This window comes from Juglans microcarpa x Juglans regia, chromosome 1D (assembly GCF_004785595.1).
Source record: "Juglans microcarpa x Juglans regia isolate MS1-56 chromosome 1D, Jm3101_v1.0, whole genome shotgun sequence".
Classification (NCBI taxonomy): Eukaryota; Viridiplantae; Streptophyta; class Magnoliopsida; order Fagales; family Juglandaceae; genus Juglans; species Juglans microcarpa x Juglans regia.
Genome location: NC_054594.1, coordinates 16,321,862 through 16,343,882, shown reverse-complemented (window position 1 = coordinate 16,343,882; position 22,021 = coordinate 16,321,862). Strand labels below are relative to the sequence as shown.

General features: G+C 36.0%; 1 protein-coding gene across 1 annotated transcript; it reads left to right on the top strand.

Annotated features, from left to right (window-relative positions):
• The first annotated feature begins 296 nt into the window (after positions 1–296).
• Positions 297–2,781, top strand: LOC121248946 (putative F-box protein PP2-B12). The gene is made up of 3 exons (XM_041147576.1): positions 297–698; positions 1,893–2,032; positions 2,175–2,781. The coding sequence occupies exons 1-3, from the start codon at positions 312–314 to the stop codon at positions 2,638–2,640; spliced, it is 993 nt and encodes a 330-aa protein (XP_041003510.1). The 5' UTR covers positions 297–311; the 3' UTR covers positions 2,641–2,781.
• The last annotated feature ends 19,240 nt before the right edge of the window (positions 2,782–22,021 follow it).

The following is a 22,021-nucleotide window of genomic DNA, read 5'->3' as shown; positions in this document are numbered from 1 at the left end:
TTTCTTATGTTAAATTCAAGGGTCATATTAATTTATTAAAAAAAAACCGTTTGTATAATCAATTTGCATGGAATTATGTGTTGGTGCTCGATCGGAAAAAAGAAAGAAAAGGAAAAAACAGATCATCAGGAGTAATTAATATTGTCTAAGCTATTCTTATCATGTATGGGTCGTTCATATATAGGACATTCTCGGACTTGCCTTGCATGTGTGCACACGTACGGAAACTTTTCAAGTCTTTCCTATAAACAGGATCCCATTCATTCAATTCGCCTTGAAATTATCGAAGGTGCTTCTATTATATATATGTAATGCCCGTTCGAGTCTTCCTCACACATTTTCCGTCGATACAACGTCTTTCATCCACACAGAAAACTTGCAAGAGAGGAATTAGGAAGGGAGAAATGGAAACGGATATGACAAGGATTCTGCCCGAAGAGTGCATCGCCAACATTATCTCCAACACAAGTCCTCGCGATGCATGTAGAGTGTCGCTGGTTTCTCGAGCCTTCAAAACAGCTGCGGCTTCCAATCTCGTGTGGGAGAGGTTTCTGCCACCGGATTATCGTAACATCATTTTCCCATCAGTTTCGTCAGAGGCGGCGTCATCGTCATCATCATCCTTGAATATGTTGCCCAAGAAGGATCTTTATTTCCATCTCTGCAACAATCCCACCCTCATTGGCAACGGCAACAGGGTGAGCAAAACACGCTACCTAGTACTTATTTAATTATGTTTACTTCGTCTTATTTAGTTAGGAAAGGATGCGTTTCTTATATTCAATCAGAGGGGAGTAACCCCTTCTGCAAAATTAGAGGCTTAGCGGTATGGGTCCTTATTACATTGATTGATATTTTCCGAAACAGAAAAGATTATTTTGGAAAATAACATGCAACATATCATATATAGCTATGACGAAGAGCTCTCGAGAAAATGATTAACGGACACGTCGATGTTTGATGTTTGAAAAATCGTACACATAACTTGTTGGAATATTCTCTGAACTAGATATATAGAGCACAGATCAGGAATTAAGCAATATGTAGATCAGGAGGGACTTCCCATTAAAGAGAGATTAATATGTAACTCCTGGAAAGGCCAGGATTATTTTCCCACTAACAAGTGTGGGGGGAAATACACTAATTACTACAATGACGATCGATTAATGGTTCCAGATAAGATTGGATGAGTTTTGATACATGTTTAGTTGCATGCATATATTATATATATATATATATAGTCTAATGCGTATCCAGCATGAATATGCAAAAGTGACACAGCTAATTATATTAGTAGAGTGCGTAAAGAGTATGCAAAAAGTGACTGCACATAGAATTTTTATTTCGAGAATTACTATTCTAATCTGGAAATGTGAGAAAAATTGATTCTCCTATTGAAAGTCACTATCCAATCTATCTTTACGAGCTGGCTTGATATTTCTGACATGAGATTTTTCTATCATATGTGAATTTTAAACCCTCTATATATAATTGTCTTTATTCTTAATATGTTATTAAATCTAAACTTAATTTAGTGGTATCGGATATTTGGGGAGATAAAATGCATTACTCTTGTCAAAATTATATTCGCAAGCTTGTGCGAATGACATATATTTCACACTGTTAACATGATAATATTTAATTTTTAAGATAATTTAATTTTATACTATTCATGCAAATAAAATCATAGTTCATCAACAGTGTGGAGAGTACTGCATATGTTTGTCAATTTTGAAAGCTTTGGGTGCAGAATATATGAAATTGTTTTGAAGATTTTTCAACTTTTCAACCCTCTTTTTGTTCTTGAAGTTCCAAATGTATAGTTTCTCTATTCTTCCGTCCATACTCTGTTTTGGTGGTTTGCATGACGGGCATAGTGATTCAACGCACAGACTTTTGCAATAAACAAGTGGAGTGGGAAAAAATGTTATATGCTGGGAGCGAGGGAGTTATCCATATCATGGGGAGATACTGAATATTACTGGCAATGGATTTCTTCAGCTGATCAGTCGCCAGATTTACCCAAGTCCAGGTCTCTCTCTCTCTCTCTCTCTCTCTGCGCGCGCTAGCTTGTGCACACCTGCTTCTTTATAAATTACCCTTTTTTATAGCAATGATATACATATGCATACACACACCCATAGGGTGTTATTATGAGTTTATAAAATGTGCAGATTCTCAGAGGTTGCTCATCTTTGGCTTGTGTGGTGGCTTGAGATAAGAGGCAGTGTCGAGACTAAAATCCTATCCCCAAATACAACATATGGCGCATACTTTATTTACACCATTGCACCGATGCCCAAAAACAGTATGCACTACCGTGCGATCACAAGTCCCCTAGGGCTTTCCCACCCAGTGAAGGTGTCTCTTAGCATTGAAAACGAGATTGAAGGTGAAACTACGAATATTGCTTATCTGCAACCAAGAACATCGAGAGACAGACCTCCTGGACATGATGATGGACGGCTTCCATGCAAGAGGGAGGACATGTGGATGGAGATTGAGATTGGGGAGTTCTTCAATGGAGATGAGAATAACGTGTTACAGATGCACTTGTGGGAGACTGAAGCCGGTCAATGTAAATCTGGCCTTGTTGTCCATGGCATTGAGCTTCGGCCAAAAGAAGAAAAAAATTATTAGTAGAATTAATTAATTTTGTTATGGATTCCTAATTCTTCCTTTTTATCATCTAGAGTACTCTAGAATCTTGAAGTTGGTAACGGGAAGTTTTGCATGCATGAATTAAACATTTTAATTTATTGCTCAATTGATTTGAAGATTTGAATCTTTCATTCAAGACACTCTTCGCGATTTTAAGGCTTTAGAATGAAGTTTACTAATGGAAATGATGCATATGCTTGATTTCAGTTGAGATATGCGTGCATGGTATTAATTTCCAAAAATAAATCTCCTTTATTTGTTTGTTTGTTTTTTAGTCTTTTTCCATTCACAAAATAATATAAAATGGGGAAAGCACGCCAGGTTATTATGTAAAATTAAAATACAGCACATCCAAATCTGTATTATAATTTATCGTGATCGTAGAATATCTATAACCTGATTATCTAATACCACATATTAAATATTTTAATATGAAATTTTAATTTCTAAAAAGATTTTCGATCTTCTATGATCCACGATATTAAATACAATGATATAAGTTAGAAATGTACCTCTTTCCATTGCAGCTGGATGAAAAATTTGACATGACAATGAGAGAATGATTATCCCAACAACTTTGCCTTTGAATGTATTCCGATGTCTAAAAACAAAATTATATTATAGGTAAGAACTCTTAACTCTCTTCGTGCTTAAACAGACTTCAGAAGTGTTATTTTTCCAAAAAAGCGAACGATCCATTGGGAGAAAATGAAGAAAATGATTTTCAAATTCAGTTGAGTTTTTTCTTTAATCAAAAAAATGCCATCTTGATATTAATCACAATGTTTTCCATCATCCATTACAATAGATTGAATACAATTAGCCACAATCTATATGTATTAATTCATAATTGTCTAATAGCACAGCTTTCCTTGCTAGTTGATGAGCAACACCAATTAACTCACTCCTCACTTGCTGAATTTTCCAAGTAGAATTACCAAGAAAAGTTTTTATGTCTGAACAAAAGAAGTTAAACTTCCCTGCCCTGGCCTCCAACGATGAAGCTGCTTGGACCACTTGACTATAATCACCTTAAAAAATTAAGTAATCTAGGCTTGACAGAATAAAATAGCAGTGATTAAACTTTGGGCTTCAACAATCGTAGTATCAACACAATTAAACATATGCTTCATCAAACTTGCAAGAATCAAACCAGAATAATCACTTAACACCACACCAACTACAATTTTATTATAGTCAGCACAAATAGCCACATCCCAATTCACCTTAACCCAACTGGGAGGAGGAACTTCCCAATGTAATGCAGTAGGTTCTGTATTACTTTTAGTCACAGCTTGATGGTGCATTGCATCCCTAAGATCCTCAATAGCTTGGACAACTTGTTGATAAAGAAAAACAGGAGATTGAAAATGACCTTCATGTATAAAAGTATTCCTTCAGAACCATATACATCGAGCCAAGACAACAAACAATACCAGGTCCTGTTGCATCAGTTTATCATACATTTGTTCAAACACATTAAAAAAGTCTACTGCTATGACAGTAGCTTTTTGGAGAGCTCATGAGCCCAGAAGCCTCACATCCCTTCTGGAGGGGTATGTCCATAAAATATGGCTTGGGATCTTATCTTCAGCTAAACAGATATGGCATACAGAGTTAGTAACCACATGTCTCTTGTATAAATTGACTTTAGTAGGCAAAGCATCAATGCATGCACGCCATAGGAACATCCTACAACATTAGTGGTTTGCAAGGACCAAAGCTTTCTCCAAAAACTCCCATCTTGCCCTTGCTTAGAAGATTCACCAATAGACAATTTTAATGTTTGTCTATGCAAGTGACAGGCACTTCGTACAGAAAAGGAGCCAGTAGCAGTTTCCCTCGACATCAATTTGTCAGCGGAAGGCTATATTCAACCACCTAGTATGGGGATCAATGAGGTCAGCAACCATAGCATTCTCAGGAAGCACAGATACAAAAGACTGAATTTTGCAAGAAAAATCCCTTGCAGCCACTTGTCCTTCCAAGCGCTGATTTGAGTACCATCACCCACTCTCCGAATAAGGCCCTCATTTAATAGTGGAATGGCTTGGAAAATACTTCTCCATATGTAAGAGGGCTTAGAACCTAACTCGGCCTACAAAAGGGTAGTGCGTGGGGAATATTTTGCTTTATAAATCTTGCTTGGAAGGGAATCAGAGTCCATAAGAAATCTCCAAGCTTGCTTGGCCAGAAGAGCTATGTTAATGCCATGCAAGTCTTTGAAACCAAGTCCACCACAGGTTATTCCAACACTTAATAGCTCCCAACGTTTCTAATGGATCTTAGATTGATTATCCTGATGACCCCACTAGAACTTAGCAAAAAGATAGTGTAATTGTCTATAGAAAGATTTAGGCAGCAAGAACACTCTCATGTATAAGTTGGAATAGCTTGTAACACAAATTTAATACGAATTTCTTTTCTAGATTGTGATAGAAACTTATTTTTCCAATTACCAAGCCTCTTACCCACCCTCTCCATAATACCTTTGAAAGCACTCAAACGAGATCTACCAATAAGAAAGGGAAGGCCTAAGTATTTCTCATGGTTAAAAGAAGCTTTTAATCCTGCCACCTCCATAATGTACTGCTTGGTTATTGGCTTAGTGTTTCTACTGAAAAACAAAGAAGTCTTGTCTCTATTAAGTTGTTGTCTTGATGCTTCTTCATAGGCAACAAGAATCTGGTTTAAATTGGTCCATTCCTGCATAATAGTTTGACAAAATAGGAGGCTATCATTTGCACAAAAATAGATGACTCATTCTAATCTTTCCCTTAGCAATTGGAACACCAGTGAGAAGTTTTTCTTGTTCTGCAGCACTTAGTTGAGAGCTCAATACTTTAACACAGAGAATAAATAGGTATGGTGATAAAGGACAGTTTTGCCTTAATCCCCTTTGAGGTTTTGAACCTTTGCTGAGGAACACCATTCAACATAATAGAAAATGAAGAAGTAGTAACACAGTTTAAGATCATATCAATCCACTTGGATGCAAAACGCAATTTAGCCATCACAGCTCTTAGAAATTCTCATTCTACCCTGTCATATGCATTACTCATATCCAATTTCAAAGTCATATACCCCTTGTTACCATGAAGTTGCATGTGCATAGTGTGCAAAGTTTCATAGGCAGCCAAAATGTTATCTGTAATTAATCTACCAGGGACAAAAGCACACTAATTTGGTAGAATGAGTGAAGGCAAAATTAATTTCAGTCTGTTAGTAAGCATCTTTCTAATGATTTTGTATGTAACATTACATAGACTAAACACTCCTTGGATTTTTGGTTTTTGGAATCAGCACCAAATATGTGAAGTTGATGGCCTCAATATTAACATTGGAGTTTAAGAATGAAAATACAGTATGAAAGACCACACTACCAACCACAAATCAATGATTTTGGTAGAAACATGGACCAAACCCATCAAGATTATGAGCTTTGTGGGGTCCCATTTGAAAGATAGCAACTTTAACTTCTTCCATAGTGAATTCCTATTGCAATCATTCATTTCTATAGATACTTTTTGGGTTAAAGCATTTAAACAAGCATCAATAGTATCAGTATGAGTGTCCCCATGTTCATTAACCACTTGCAAAATCTTGTTCCTCCTTGTTCTTTGACAAACACACAGATGGTAGAACTTTGTGTGCATTTTAGCACACTGTTTCTATTTCAGATGTAACCTTTCATGAAGACAGCTTATTTCTCTTTGAAGTTGCTCTGCTTCAAATTAGTCTGAATGGCCTCTAACTTTGTGAATTTTTCTTGCAGGGTTTGATCAGTAATTGGAGCTCTATTACGGACCCACCTTTTTTAAGGATTTCATACAACTACCAAGTTTTTCAGAAATAGTAGTAAGACTACTAGAAGATGAACCTACCTGCTGCCAAGCATTTTGAACTACTTATGTGCAATCATAAGTGGACCCATGGGCTTCATATCTACTTGCTCTACAAGTAGGAGTAGAGCGACAAAGTCTTTGTTCCACAGTCAATAAGATAGGAGAGTGATCAGAAGTCACTAAAGTACGCACCATAATCTCCCCATCCCCAAATTCATCACACCATGCAGTAGAGGCCACTGCTCTATCAAGCTTTTCTTTGGTAAAATTACCATTTGTCCTATTATTTGACTAGGTCAATTTCCTTTTAGAAAACCCCAGAATATTAGGTTGACAATCATGCAAGACATCACTAAACATTGCAATATGTTTATCACTTCTTCTAGAAACCACCATACTTCTCACTATGAAATAATATTTCATTGAAATTACCAAGACAAAGCCACATCTAAGGTTGCAAAGAATGCAGATGGTGCAATATATTATAGCCTTCCTCTCTCTTTTTAGTGATTGGGTGCCCATAAAAGCATGCGAGCATCCATATGGGTTTGGAGGATGTAGTTGCCATCCAACAGTTAATGTGAAAAATTGTGTATCTCAAGTGGAATGTCATCTTTCCACAATAATGCTAGACCACCACCATGACCAACACCATCTATAGTAAATAGACAATGAAACTCCAAGAAATGTTTCAATTTTCCAAGCTTAGTTTTGTGTACCTTAGTTTCCGTTAAAAATAAAATCCTAGGCTTTTTATCCTTAACCATAAGTTTAAGGTCATGAATTGTTTGAGGGTTTTCAAGCCCTCGACAGTGGCAACCCTCGGATAGTTTCAACATAAAAGTCTCGTTTCTCCCGACGAGGCTGGGTACCAGCCTCCACCAATACATTCAAGGATGAGCAAAGGAAACTTTGTTGTCTTGTCATTCTCAGTTTATTAGTATTAAGAGGGGCACCAACAAGTAAAGAGTTCTTCTTACGATTAGCAATAATAGATGCATGAAAAGGTACAATCTCAATAGCAACAGAATTTTGAAACTTGGCTTTCAACTTTTGCAGGAAACTATGTGGCATTGAAGCCTCCTGATTTAATTAATTCAACCAATGTCTCATATTTGAACCCCTCATCAGTGATGAGGATAGCATTAGGATTTGGAGCATCTTCCATGGCAAGTGGCAAACCAATGTGCAGAGTAGGGATAATCAAATCAGATGGAGCAAGTACATCAGTTGCAGTTATGACAGTTTCCTTATAAGAGGAGCAACCAATCATATTCACTTGTGTAGGAATATCACCATGCCACATGTTATTAACCAATGAGGCAATCACATAACTGTCATGATAGTTTCTGAATAATTGAATGGGGATAACTCCTCACTAGAAGGGAGATTGGATGGTTGTTCGGATCGACCACCAAGATGTTTACCCACACCTCCACGTGTAGCAGAAGTCGCAACCCTCAACTAGGAGCCATATTGTGGATTAGAAGTGGTAAAAGTAGAAGAAGGACCAAATTTAACCAAACATCCATAATCACCATGCATGATAACACCACAAAAGAAACAAAAATGTGGCAAATGTTCATATTGAAAAGACACAAAAACTTGGTGTTCCTTTAGAGATAGCATAGTCCCTCGTACAAAAGGTTTCAGTAGATCAACATCAACAAGAACCCGCAGATACTTGTTCCAACCATTACTAGTTTCATCCACATCCACATTCACATGTACATCTTTACCAATCATGTTGCCAATCCGAGTCTCAATAATAGAATTCATACAACCAAAAGGCAAATTGCATAATTGGACCCAGAAATGAGAACGAGTAAATACCAAACCATAGGGAAAAGTAAAGCCATCAAAGAATTTCAAATAAATCAAATTTTGATAAAATAGCCATGGTTGACCCTCCCAAATATTGTGACAATCTTGATCAGAACAAAATTCAAAGAGAAACGTATTGGCCCCAACTTCAATGATGTTAACTTCTGGTAGAAATTTTCATGTTTTATGCATAGTATATTTAAAGGTCTCTCTGACAATCTTCTTTTTAACCATAATCTTACCCACCAAACAAAAGAGGCCTTTGGACATAGTATGTTCAACATCATTCTCGACTACTACAACGCCCTCTTTCTCTGTGTCAGTAAGACATAGTTTAGTCCACAAATTTGTAAGTTTTTCAGCCATTAAGACAACCAAATAGAAAGACAAACTACATAAGCAAGGGAAGACAAAAATTTTGCACAAAACAGCATTGCCTATGGCAAGAAAAACACCTTCAACTCAAGAGTGAAGGCAGGAGAATTCCTCCTCAAAGAACCAGGGGAGAGCCTTGAGAGGAAATGAAGACACCCTACTAGACTTCTACAAATTCAGTTGAGTTGAAGTGAATAAAATTGTTGAGGAAGTGTTAGTTTTTATAGTGGAAGAATATCATCGTTAAAGAAATATAGCTGTTAAGAAAATATATCCATCGGAAGAATATGTTGGAAAAATATGACCGATGGAAAAAAAATATCCGTTGGAAGAATATGACCATTTGAAAAATAAGACTGTTAAGAAAATTATATCCATTGGAATAATTTGAACATTAGAAAACATGACTGTTAAAAAAATATATCCATTAGAAAAATATGACATTTAAAAGAATATATCCGTTGGAAGAATATGTTAGAAAAATATGACCATTGCAAAAATATATCCGTTGGAAAAATGTGTTGGAAAAATATGACTGTTGAAAAAATATATCTGTTGAAAGAATATGTTAAAAAAATATGACAAAATATATCCGTTGGAAGAATAAGACCGTTAGAAAAATATATCCATTGGATGAATAAAGCAGTTGGAAAAATAAGACCGTTAGAAAATTATATCCAATGGAATAATTTGCACGCTCGAAAATTAATATGAACTTTTTTAAAAACGAATAAATATTTTAATTACCATTAGAAATAAACAAAGGAAAAAATAAAAATCAATATTTTAATAGAATAATGATAGATTTAAAGAGTTTGTTATTTGATATTGTTGAAAATTAAAGTGACAAGCTAAATTAGAAAAAGTGAATCTACTAGTCAAATTTTGGTTAAAGAATGGCTAGACCACTACTAATGCTCTAAGAGGACCTATTTAAAGGCAAAAAATAAATGAAATAAGAAATTAAATAAATATAAGATCTCCTAATCAATGCACTATTCTAATAAGAGAAGTGTACATGTCTGTTAACAAAACCCAAAACTTTCAATTCGGTGTACGATGGATGCGTTAATTCATGGAGGGTCCATGGTGGAAATTAAACCTTGTTTTTGGTAAAATATTGTTTTGGAATTAACCCAGTACTACGGGTGGGACTAATCACAATGTTAAGTTTTCTTAAAATTATGAGGTCAGGTTGTAATCTGATTATTTAAAATTGAATTTTGGTTTGCTTGCCCAGCTTCTTGAATCGAAATTTTGCTAGTATATATGTACATGGTTCAAGGATGGGGTTCAAAATTCCATCTAGGCTATGCTTAGGTCCTGATTGTATGTTGACCTGACTTGAGATAAGTTGAGTTCGTTATAAATAGTAATGAGTTAAAATAGTGGAGTGAGTTTTATGGAACCCACCTAAGATGAGTTTAGATGTGTTTGAATGTTAAGATGAGTTTAGATATATTTATAGAAAATTGAAAAAGGTTATCGGTCCCGTGTGTAAAAAAGTGTTGAGTTAAAAAATGTTGTGAGCTCCACCTGTAAATAGGTTTTGAGTTGAGATGAGTTTAGTGATTTAAGAGTTGGATGTTTAAATATTACACTTAACTAAAAAGGAAAACTTCCAAACGGCCTTAGAGCACTAGCATTAGCTTAGCCAAATGCCAGTGAAAGTTAAAATTTAACTAATGTCCCTCAAATTTCATCTACATTGGATTAGTCAAACAAAAGTTATCTACCATATTAGCTATAGTATATCTATCCCTCAAGTCATATATGACAACAACTATAGCTAAGTCAAATGAATTGTTTATGATTTCCTACCAACCCAGTCCCACACGGCTCATTCCCCTTCTCCTCCCCTCTGCTCGTTCTCCTTCTTCCCACCCTCTCTCCCGCATGGTTGTCTTTTTCTCTTCTACACGTCTCTTTTCGATGGCCACTGCTTCACCTTAGCAATTTCTCGCAACTCCATCTCCGTCGCTTTCTCCAGATCTAATCCCAACAACAGGGTAAAATTACCTACCGTAGCACTCGATCTTTGTTCCTTTTTGCTCGATTTGTTTGGGTTCCAATCACATTTTTTTATTTTGGTCATATCTAATTTCTTCTCCTCTATTGTTTTTGGACTATGGTAGAGTGTGATCAGAAATTTTTCTTACTTTCGTTTAGTTGGTGTTGCTTCATTGTGGAATTATGTTACGAGCATAAAGGAAATGGAAAGCAAGTGGAATGGAAGGAGAAGCTGGTGGCAGTGAAGGAAGTAGATGCAGAAATGGGAAATGAAAAAGGGTTGTTATTTTGTTATGTGTAATATTAGTTTGTTAGTTGAATCTGGTGAAATGTTGTCGTTAAGAGTAGTCTAGATTAGTGAGGAAAGGAATAAAACAATACGGTGTCATTTGAGTTAGTAAGAGATTCACTAAAACTTTGACGTTATAAGTTATGAATGTTTGCATTCAAAGACGATACGGTGCATTTAATACATTGCTATAAAAAGAAATGTAAGAGCTGGGCAAAACCAACTCTGAAATTCAATTAACTTTCCCTCCTGTTCTCTTCCTTTCTCTTCTCGAATTCTCCTCTCTTTCCTTCTCTAGGTCTTCATTTCTGGAGGTCGACTTCCTCAAAACAGTCAGGTTACAAGGGCTCATTATAATTGGTATTAGTTGTTAGTGTGCCATGGCAGAAGGTACATGATCCTATGCTCAAGTGGTGGATGCTATTACTCATTTGAGGCAACAACATGAATGGCATCAAAAGCAATTAGAGGGTACAAGCGTATCTTGATTCAACAACAAGAAGCGGCTCGGCATGACAGGGAGGATCAGGACAAGAGATTTTTTAAATTAGTGCAACAAATCTCGAGCCTTTCTGCTAGTAGTTTTGACGGCCATGTTCAATTGCCTCAAAAATTTCAAGAGGAGTGTCCTAAAGGTGATAATAATGAAGTCGTGAATGAAGTGCAGCATCAGGAGTTTGGCGATCGAAGTTTTCATAGAGGCATTAAACTAGATTTTCCATGGTTTGGGAGAAAAATCCTTCTCCATGGATTTATAAGGCGAATCAATATTTCCTTTATCATCAAGGTCCTCCTGGTCAGAGAATTTTCTTCGCCTCTTTTCACATGGATGAGGAGGCTTTGATCTAGTTCTAGGATGCGAGTGATGCTGGGCTTTCCATTCATGGGAGGAGTTTGCTAGACAAGTGTAGGTGCGATTTGGATCATCTGCTTATAGTGATCCAATGGAGGCTTTAACAGGATTAGGGTAGGTCAGTTCTGTAACAACTTATAAATCAGAATTTGAATTGTTATCCAATCAAATTAAAGGTGTGTCCAAAAGAAACAAATTAAGTTGTTTCTTGAGTGGCTTACGGGATGACATTAGATTATCAGGGAGGATGTTGAATCTTCCTTCTCTCAATGATGCTTTTGGATTGGCAAAAATCCAATAGCAGTATATTTGGAGTACAAACGAGTCCTGGAAGGGTGGGTTTATCAATTCACACCAAAGTTCTGTTAAGGGATCTTGTTCTAGAAGTGGTCCTATGGGATCCATCTTGGGCACACCTAAGTCTTTACCTACAACAAAACTTCCTTATCAAAAATTTCTCAGGTGAAAATGAAGGAAGGAAGGAAGGAAGGTTTTTGTTATTTTTGTGATGATAAGTGGCAACCAAGCCACAAATGTGCCAAACCTAGGTTGTATTTAATGGAAGGTATGGAGCTTTTTAGCAGCCTAGAAAATGAAGAAGTGGAGGATGTGGTTAATTTGGATGATATTGTGGAGGAGGTTGTAGTTGATATTACCTCTATTTCCTTACAAGCCATGGTTGGTGCACCAAATCCTAAGACCATGCGGGTATTGGGGCATATTAATAAGAGAAGAGTGGTCATTTTGATTGACACTAGTAGTACCCACAATTTTATGGATACTGCACTTCTATCTTGTTGTAATTTGTCTGTAATAACAGAAAAAACTATTCATGTGAGAGTGGCTAATGGAGAATTATTAACTAGTAAGGGCACAATTTCAAGAGTTGGGGTTACAACACAAGGCACTGTATTTTCAGTTGATTTCTTTGCCTTGAAATTTGGAGGATGTGATGTAGTTGGGCATTCAATGGCTACTTTCCTTGGGCGCTGTGCTTTGGGATTTTGTGGCATTAAAAATGAGTCTTTCTTATAGTGGGAAGCAGATGTGTCTCCAAAGTCTTATGTGTGCTATTGATTTGGTGGATAATAAAGAGCTTTCAGCCATTACTAAAGTGGGTAGTAAAGAAGTTTGGTTACAATTGTTAGCTTCTAAAAATAGTTTACCTTAACCTATTATGGCAGAGGAAGTCCTTGAGCTTTTAAAGAGGTATAACAAGGTTTTTAAGGAGCCTAAAGGGCTGCCTCCACAAAGATCTAAGGATCATCAGATTGTCCTTAATGAAGAATCAATGACAGTCAGTGTTCAACCTTATAGGCATCCAAACTTTCAAAAGACAGAAATAGAAAGGATAGTTGCTGAGTTGCTGCAGTCTAGAGTGATTAGGCCAAGTCAATCCCCATTTTCATCTCTAGTTTTGTTGGTTAGAAAGTCTGATGGGTCGTGGAGAATGTGCATTGATTACAAGGTTCTAAATGAGGTCACCATAAATGATAAGTACCTTATTCCAGTTGTGGATGAACTTTTAGATGAGTTGTTTGGTTTTACTGTGTTCTCCAAGCTTGACCTCAGATCAGGCTACCATCAAATTAGAATGAAAGCTCCAGATGTTCATAAAATAGCTTTTAGAACACATGAGGGCCATTATGAGTTCTTTTTTTTTTATGCAATTTGGACTTCAAATTACCTAAGTACCCCTGTAGTTAGATCACACGCTTCACCACACAAATAATTAAATTGATTAGTCTCTTTGTTATATGATAATCTGATAAATACTCAAATACATATAGTAATAAAAGTGCTTAAGATCAATTTTGATTTCGAAGGGAAACCCTTTGAAGAACTCTTCAAAGGTAAAATCCTATAGGGCAGCCAAACCCAGGAAAGTCAATCTTATTATTTGAAAATCATTTACAAGTAACTCTCAATTACAAAACTTTTGTAATTTGACTCTCTTACTTGACCAGACAAACGACCCGTTTGTTTTCTATCGCAGTAGCAGTCAGAACCTCTGGCGATCTTCTAACTATTAACTTCCCTCCTGAAACTCCAGTGGCTGAACTTGATCACCTTAACTCCAACCCGGAGTATGCACGCACTTCAAAGAGACAAAAAACACTGAAAAATTCTCAAGAGAATTTTTCTCACACTAAAACTCTTGGATCTCATGTGAATCACCAAACACATTCAAAATTCACTGCACAAGCAAGTTACGTCCTCAGCCGAAGATCATCAATTAAATAAACTACCCTGCATTTGATCTGTACTAGAACTTTATTGGTGGGCTGAGTATGTTAGGAATTTCAGGTGCTATAGAATCTGTTGGAGAGATAATTGTGCGGACAGTTTGCTAACAGCTAGCGCTGAAACTTCATTAGATAATTGCTTTAGATAACTTTTAGACAGTTCGAAATTCTTACTTGCTCGATATCTTCTTTCTGAGTCTTCTATCCAAATCACTTGATATCTCCTATCTTTTCGAACCTTCAATTAAAATCAAAAAGTCTTTTGAGTCTTTATCTATTCAACCACTTATCTTCGAATTCAATTTTTCATAGATAAAGATAAAGACAAATCGTTATCTATTAATATACTTTATCTTTGAATTTAGATATTCATAGGTAAAGATGAATGCAAATTACATTCATCCAATAAATCAAATAGATCATAGTCATCTAATCCTAGCCAACAAACTTTTACATCAACAATCTCCCCCTTTGCCGAATTGATGACAAAACTCTTGTTTGATGAATGAAGTATGTACCTGAAACATAAACAGCCAGTAGACCAAGATCTCATGAAGCATCATAAATTAAAGTTCAACGTTCAGTTCACACCATTCACTTTAACCTTTATATTGTTTGATTATAGGTTACTCCAAATATAAGAAAACAACTAAATTAGTCTTGTATATGAGTTAACCACATTTAACAAATCATGAAAAATATTTAGCCAAAAAATTTCAGTTGCACTTCTTTACTAGTGCTGCCCCCCCCCCCCCTCTAGTCTTCTACTGCTGTTGTGCTGATCTCCCCCTTTTTGTCAACAATGTGTCAAAGAGTTGTTATTCAGCATTAGAATCCAAAACACACCCCATGACCTGCTGCACATCCAAAGATAATTGTACTAATCTGTCACTAATTTGCATCCCATCTATTCGTAGTGCTGTTATTAGCTACTCCATCTTGGTTTGTCCAACTTCCACTTTCTCTGCAAATGAATCAATATTTTGAGAGAGAAGATTGATTTGTTCTAGCACCCTAGAGAGAGGAACTATAGGCTCGGGAGGAGAAGAGGTTAACTCAGTATGTGGTCTTTTCTTGCTCAGGACAGCTTCTGATTTGATCACAGTAAGAGCCGAAATAGACCCATGCAGTTTCATGGTGGGTTCATTGGTCTTAATGTGGCTCTCATAGCCAGCTTGGTAATTAGACCACCAAATAGGAGACTTAACTCTTTTTCCACATGTGAACGATGAATAATATCAATCACATGCCAAGAAAAATCTATGGATACACCTGTAGCCAAAGCAAACATAAATTGGGCCCTCTCTAAAGGTAGTTCAGTGTGTTGACTGATTGGCCATAAATTTGTCAACGCTATTTTGGCCAACATCCTGTAGGGTGGAAGAATTACATGCATAGGCAGCCTATGAACCCTTGGATTCCATTTTGGCCCTTGAGGCCCAGAAAATAGGTTGCGCATGCCAATCTTTGTTAGGGCTCCCATTCCCTTGTAGGGATATCTAGGGTTTACAATTTCAATTAGGTCATACAGATCCCTTATTATTTGAGGAGAAATATCAATTTTAACTCCCCTTACTGTAGAGGAGATACTATGATCATCAATGTTAAAATGGGCAAGGTGGGAGTAAAACTCACGCACTACCTCAACCCATGGCATGGGTGAGGGAAGGGTGAGTTTTTCCCAATGTCGCTTAGTAAATATGCGACTGATGATACCAAAGGATGTGTCAGGAAAGTCATGGATGCTTATCTCTCTCTCACCCACGATTTCCTCAGCGTGGGAAGTCTCTGGAATATATTCTCTCTCACTTGCTGCACTGGTAGGTGAGCTAGGCTCAACCATCTTCTTTCGTTTGGATTTTTCTTTAAACCTCATCTAAAAGACACATGCATAAGAAAGTACTTTAGTAGGATCATTCAACTATTCTCATAAACAATACAAGTGACTTACTAGGCATTTATAGGAACCTGTAGACTCAATAAAGATTAATCAGATAGTAGAAAGAATAAGATGCCATGCGTTATATGTGCAGAATTTAAACCAAATTGCAAAGAAGCATTTGTGTGAGACATAAACTCGAACACTTGGTGGGCAGTGCTTCGAAATCAAGTGATGGACTCACGGAACCCATCAAGATCCTTCCTTAATATAACTCAACTGTAAATTCCTACTCAGATAATCCAATGTTCCATAAATCGCGACAACAACAACTTATCAACCTTATCTATTTTGCAATACCCAATCGAAAATCCCGTGCCCTAGACTTTGGAAGACAAAAAAATAAAGGAGAGTTTTATGGGATACTTACCTCGAATCGTAGTAAGGTAAATGTAGAGACCTTGAGACGAGAACTCAAATAGTGGAAAAATATCCACCCAAGATGTGAGGGAAGGGAATGTACGAAAAGGTCTGTGAAAGTCGTGCGAAGTGAGGAGTCAAGAAAGAATTGAGGCCTTATGTTCCTGTGCGAGTGACTTAAGTCACTTAGGAAATAAACCGTGCTAGGCACAAGACTCCCCCTTTTGCTTTAAATAAGGACAGCCTTACTAAGGTTTAGTCAAGTTTCCAATGTGTCCCAGAGTCCCATTGAGACTGCAATGTTCTTTGAGAAAAAAAGAGACATAACTAAATTTTTTTTTATTCTTTTATATATATATATATATTTATAAATAGAACTCATAACACCAACCAAAACAAAGAAAACAAAAAAAAAAAAAAAAAAAAAAAAACATTGACAACGAGTATTATTTTACTCACAGACATAGCTTCCTTCACAAGGCCGAATTTTGAGCCTTTAGTGTAGCCTCGACCAAACATCATTCTCCTCACCCTATCCCCCATATAGGAGATTCACTTTCTCAATTGTAGCCATCACATGGTGTCTTGTACCTCATTAGTAAAGATCACGTGAGAGTGTGAGGGAGGATTTTTTTTCCCCCTCTTTGAGATACTCCTTGGGGATGCTCTTTTTCCTTAAAAGTCAAACTTTATGCTAGGGCCTAGATACGTGACAAAAATATCTTCTCCAAGCATAAGGTGTTTGGAATTCTATTTATCCATGATTGAATTACTCATCTTTTTCCACAATGATTAGAGCAATGATTTTTTCTATAAGGACTTCATAGATCATATCCGTTTTAAGTGTTTGTCTTTTTCCACAATGATGAAACACTTGACTTTTTCTATATGGATCCACTATTATGCTTGGCAAGAGAAGATCTTTTTCATTTTAGTACTAGGTTCAACTAGTATTAGTCAATTTAAGGAAAAGACTTCTCCCTTTCTATTGAGTATCATAGCCAATTAGAAGATAGGTTTAGATTCCTCATAGTGAATGGACAAAGGTCCTTGATTGATCAACCATATGATTTTCAAACCCATGATAGAATGCTTAACCAAGTCATAGTGCTTCCCTCCAAAACAGAGCTGATATGGTGAGGGTTAGAATGCTCAATCACTTGGCAAACACCTTAAGCTCAGATTTTGCTCAATGTTGGTTCCATTAAATCTGTGAGAAAAACAAGCTCAAAATTACATTTAATCAAAATCTGAACAACAAAAAATAATAATACAGAAATTTAAATGCAAGAAGGTGTTGAACCTTTTTAATGCATATCACACACACCAATGGCTTTTCTTAAAAATTAAAACCTTAACCCATCTAAGGGTTTTGTAAATAGATCATCCAATTGATGTTCAGTAGCCACATGCTCCAAGGACACTAATTTTGACTCAACCAGGTCTCGAATAAAATGATGCCTAATGTCTATATGCTTAGTTCTTGAGTGCTGAACATAATTTTTTGAGATACTAATGGCACTAGAATTATCACAATAGACTGTCATAGTATTTTCAGAGAAACCATAGTCCTCATTTCCATCCAAAGAAGTTGTGTACAACAACTTCCTACTGCAATGTATTCGACTTCAGTTGTAGATAAGGAGAAGGAATTTTGCTTTTTACTCATCTATGCAACTAGATTTCCACCTATGTAAAAGCACCCTCCAGATGTGCTTTTTTTGTCATCAGCATTCCCAGCCTAATCAGCATTGAATATCCAACTAAAATCAAGTTAGAATCTTTAGAATACCAAATCCCATAATCGACAGTAGCATTTAGATTTTTAAGAATTCTTTTTACTATAGTGAGGTGTGATTCCTTAGGATTAGCTTAAAATCTAGCACATACACCAACACTAAAAGAAATATCAAGTCTACTTGTTGTAATATACAACAATCTCCCTATCTTACTTCTATAAAGTGTAGGATCAATGTTCTTACCTATGGGATCTGTGCTGATTTTTACTGAAATGCTCATAGGAGTACGAGCATGAGTCTTTCCATCCATTCCAAACTTCTTAACGAGATCTTTAGCATACTTAGATTGAGAAATAAAAATTTCTTCTTTTGTTTGTTTAACTTGAATGCCCAAGAAAAAATTCAGTTCACCAATCATACTCATTTCAAATTCAGATTTCATTTCATTTGCAAACTCATAAGAAAGTGAGTCGAGAGTTGCTCCAAACACAATGTCATCTACATAAATTTGAGCAATAAGAAATTGTTTACCAGTTTTTCTTAAGAAAAGAGTTCTATCAGCTTGTCCTCTAGTGAACCCATGCTCAAGTAGATAAGTTGTCAACCTTTCATACCAAGCCCGTGGTGCTTGCTTTAATTCATAGAGTGTCTTCTTCAACTTGTACACATGATCAGGTACAAATGGTTAATGAATCCTTTAGGTTGCTCAACATATACTTCTTCTTGTAACACACCATTTAAAAATACACTCTTAATGTCCATTTGATATAGTTTAAAATTTAAATGACAAGCTATAGCAAGCAATATGCAGATGGATTTTAAACATGCAACCAGGGCAAAAGTTTCATCAAAATCAATCCCTTCTACTTGTGTGTATCCTTGTGCAACAAGTCTTGCTTTATTTCTAACTATAGTGCCATGCTCATCGGACTTATTCTTGAAGATCTACTTGGTTCCAATGACATTGTAATTTTTTAGGTCTCGGCACCAACTCCCATACTTCATTTCTTGTGAATTGATGAAGTTTCTCATGCATAGCATTCACCCAACTTTCATCACTCAAGGCTTCTTCAACTTTCTTGGGTTTTACCTATGACAAATAACACAAAAGAATCTAAATTTAGTACTCTTTTTCTAAGTCTCATTCCTTCATCTAGCTTACTAAGAATGTTTTCTTTTGGATGATTATGACTAATTCTCGAAAATGGCTCTTTGTCCCGTAAGGAATGAGAATTTGGAGGAGTTTTCTCTTCACGGTCTGCATCACTTTCTTATTCAGATTTTTCTTCTTTTCCTTGAGTTGACTCACTCATGCTTTGAAGTTCTCTTTTTGTAGTCTCGGCTGAGTCATCATCTATGACCACATTGATTGATTCCATCACAGTTCTTGTATGAAGATTATAGACTCTATATGCTTTGATATTTGAAGAGTAGCCAAGAAATATCCCTTCATCACTCTTGCTGTCAAATTTATGTGGATTTTCTCGACCATGCAAGATATAACATCTACTCCCAAAGACTTTAAAATGCTTGACAATGGGCTTTTTATCTTTCCACAACTCATAAGGGGTGTGCCTAGTACCTGGTCTAAGTACAACTCGATTTAGAATATAACCTTTTGTGTTGACAGCTTCTTCCCAAAAATATAAAGCCATATGTTTGCTGCTCTCAGCATAGTCCGAGCCATCTCTTTGATTGCTCTATTTTTTTCTTTCAAATACTCCATTTTGTTGAGGTGTGATTGGAGCATAAAACTCTTGATGTAGGCCTTGTTCATCAAAATAGAAGAGAAATTAGAATTTTCAAATTCCTTACCATGATCACTATGAATTCTAGAGATAGACAAGTCTTTCTCTATTAATAGTCTCTTAAATAATTTCTTGGCAAAATCAAAAGCTTCAAATTTTTGTCTTAGTAGTATGGTCCAGGTAAATCTTGAAAAATCATCCAAAATGACCATAATATATTTCTTTCCACCAAAGCTCTCGGTTTGTGTTGGACCCATTAAGTCCATGTGAAGTAGCTCAAGAGGCCGAGATGTGAGTATGTCAGAAATTTTCTTATGGTGGGATCTTGTTTGCTTTCCTTCTTGGCATGCTCCACACACCATCTTTTTCACTTTTAGGGACTTTGGTAACCCAGTTATAGCTTCCTTTTTGGATAGTTTTGATAGGCCTCTTAGATTGATGTAACCAAGACGTTGATGCCAAAGCTAGGCTTCATCCAATAGTACTCTAAGACAACATATATATGGAGAGATTCCATAGCAATTGTCCGACATTCTAGTGCCCTTCAAAATCCATTTCTCAACTTGATTATATACATTGCATTCATCCTTTGAAAAATGTACAAAAAGATTTTCATCACAAAATTGACTAATGCTAAGTAATTTGCCTTGAAGCCATTAACAAATAAAACATTATGAAGAGTAGGTATTCCAGGAATTTCTATACTTCCCTTTCCTTCAACGATGGCCTTGCTTCCATCACCAAATGTCATGGTTCCTCCACTAGTGAATTCAATTTTCTTGAATAAACTCTTGTCACCTGTCATATGTCTTGAGCATGCACTATCCAAGTACCATAAGCAATTTTCCATTGTCCTAAGTGTTGTATATGCAATTAGGCACACGGCATCTTCCTTAATTACCCACTTGGTTTTGAGTTTTGTCTTGTTTTCATTTCTTAATAGTTGTACACTTGGAAGACAAAAATCTACTATCTCACCAAGTTTACGGCCTATGATAATGATTTGATGACTCAAATTATCAACCTTGGTTTCTAAGTTTCTTTCTTTTCTTGAAACTTTTCTTTTTCCCTCTTTTTCCTACATTTTTATTAAATTAAAGCAGTGCGGTCTTATATGACCAATCATATCACAAAAATGACAAGTAGGAGTATACTTACCTTCAGGCTTACCTTGATTGGGCCTTTTTTCCTTTGATCTATCATGTGAGACATGAGTTTTAGGCACGACCTTCTTTGGAATTTCCTCATCTTGACTTCTTTTAACAAAAATTATACCTTTTGATGAGGTGGCAGCGTATGGTGAGGCCTTAAATTCCATACATTGGGAAGTCATGTGCCCCAAGCCCGTGCTATCACAAATAGATTTTTGAAAACTCAACATCTTGTCAAGTTTCTGAGTTGCAATTCTTTCTTTGAACTCTTGAATTTTTTTTTAACTCCTTCTCAAGAAAACATTGCTGAGCTTGTAGCCTTGATACTTCAATTTCAGATTTTTTTAGTACCTCTGATAGATTACTCTTCTCATCCTCAACAACTATGAGTTTTTTATATAGCTTTTTATTTAATTTCTTCAGCTTGACCACTTCTTCACATAGAACAATTTAGGCTTCTTGTAAACTTAGCTCATGATCAACCACAACTAGGGCAACCTCTGAATCACTATCATGATCATCACTTTCAGATTTGGTTAAACTAACATCAGGAAATTTATGAACAATAGTAGAAAAAGCGATAAATGAAATTTTATCCATAGATGATGAACTGAAATATTCAGATTTAGATTCATCACTAAGAGTGACATTAAGAGCTTTACCTTTGTTTCTTTTAAAATTTGGATACTCAATTCTTATGTGACCATACCTTGAACACTCATAACACTTAACTTTATCTTTTTGCTCAGATTTATCTTTGTTCCATTTTTCAGAATCATTTTTTTTAGCAGGAAATTCCTTAACTTTCTTTTGTCTTCCATTTGCTCTCTTGTTAAACATGAATTTCGTAAATTTTCTAGCAATAAGTGTTATGTCTTCATCATTTAAATTTTCTTCATCAAAAAACTCTTCACGTTCTTCTTTTATAGTTTTTAATGCAATAGGCTTACCCTTTTTCAATTGAGGAAGTGAAGATTCATA

Bases quoted from the DNA above. Each gene is read 5' to 3' on its own strand.
- LOC121248946 (XM_041147576.1), top strand. From the start codon at position 312: ATGCCCGTTCGAGTCTTCCTCACACATTTTCCGTCGATACAACGTCTT. The intron at 699-1,892 runs GTGAGCAAAACA...TTCAACGCACAG, and splicing joins TCATTGGCAACGGCAACAGG to ACTTTTGCAATAAACAAGTG. The intron at 2,033-2,174 runs GTCTCTCTCTCT...TAAAATGTGCAG, and splicing joins CCAGATTTACCCAAGTCCAG to ATTCTCAGAGGTTGCTCATC.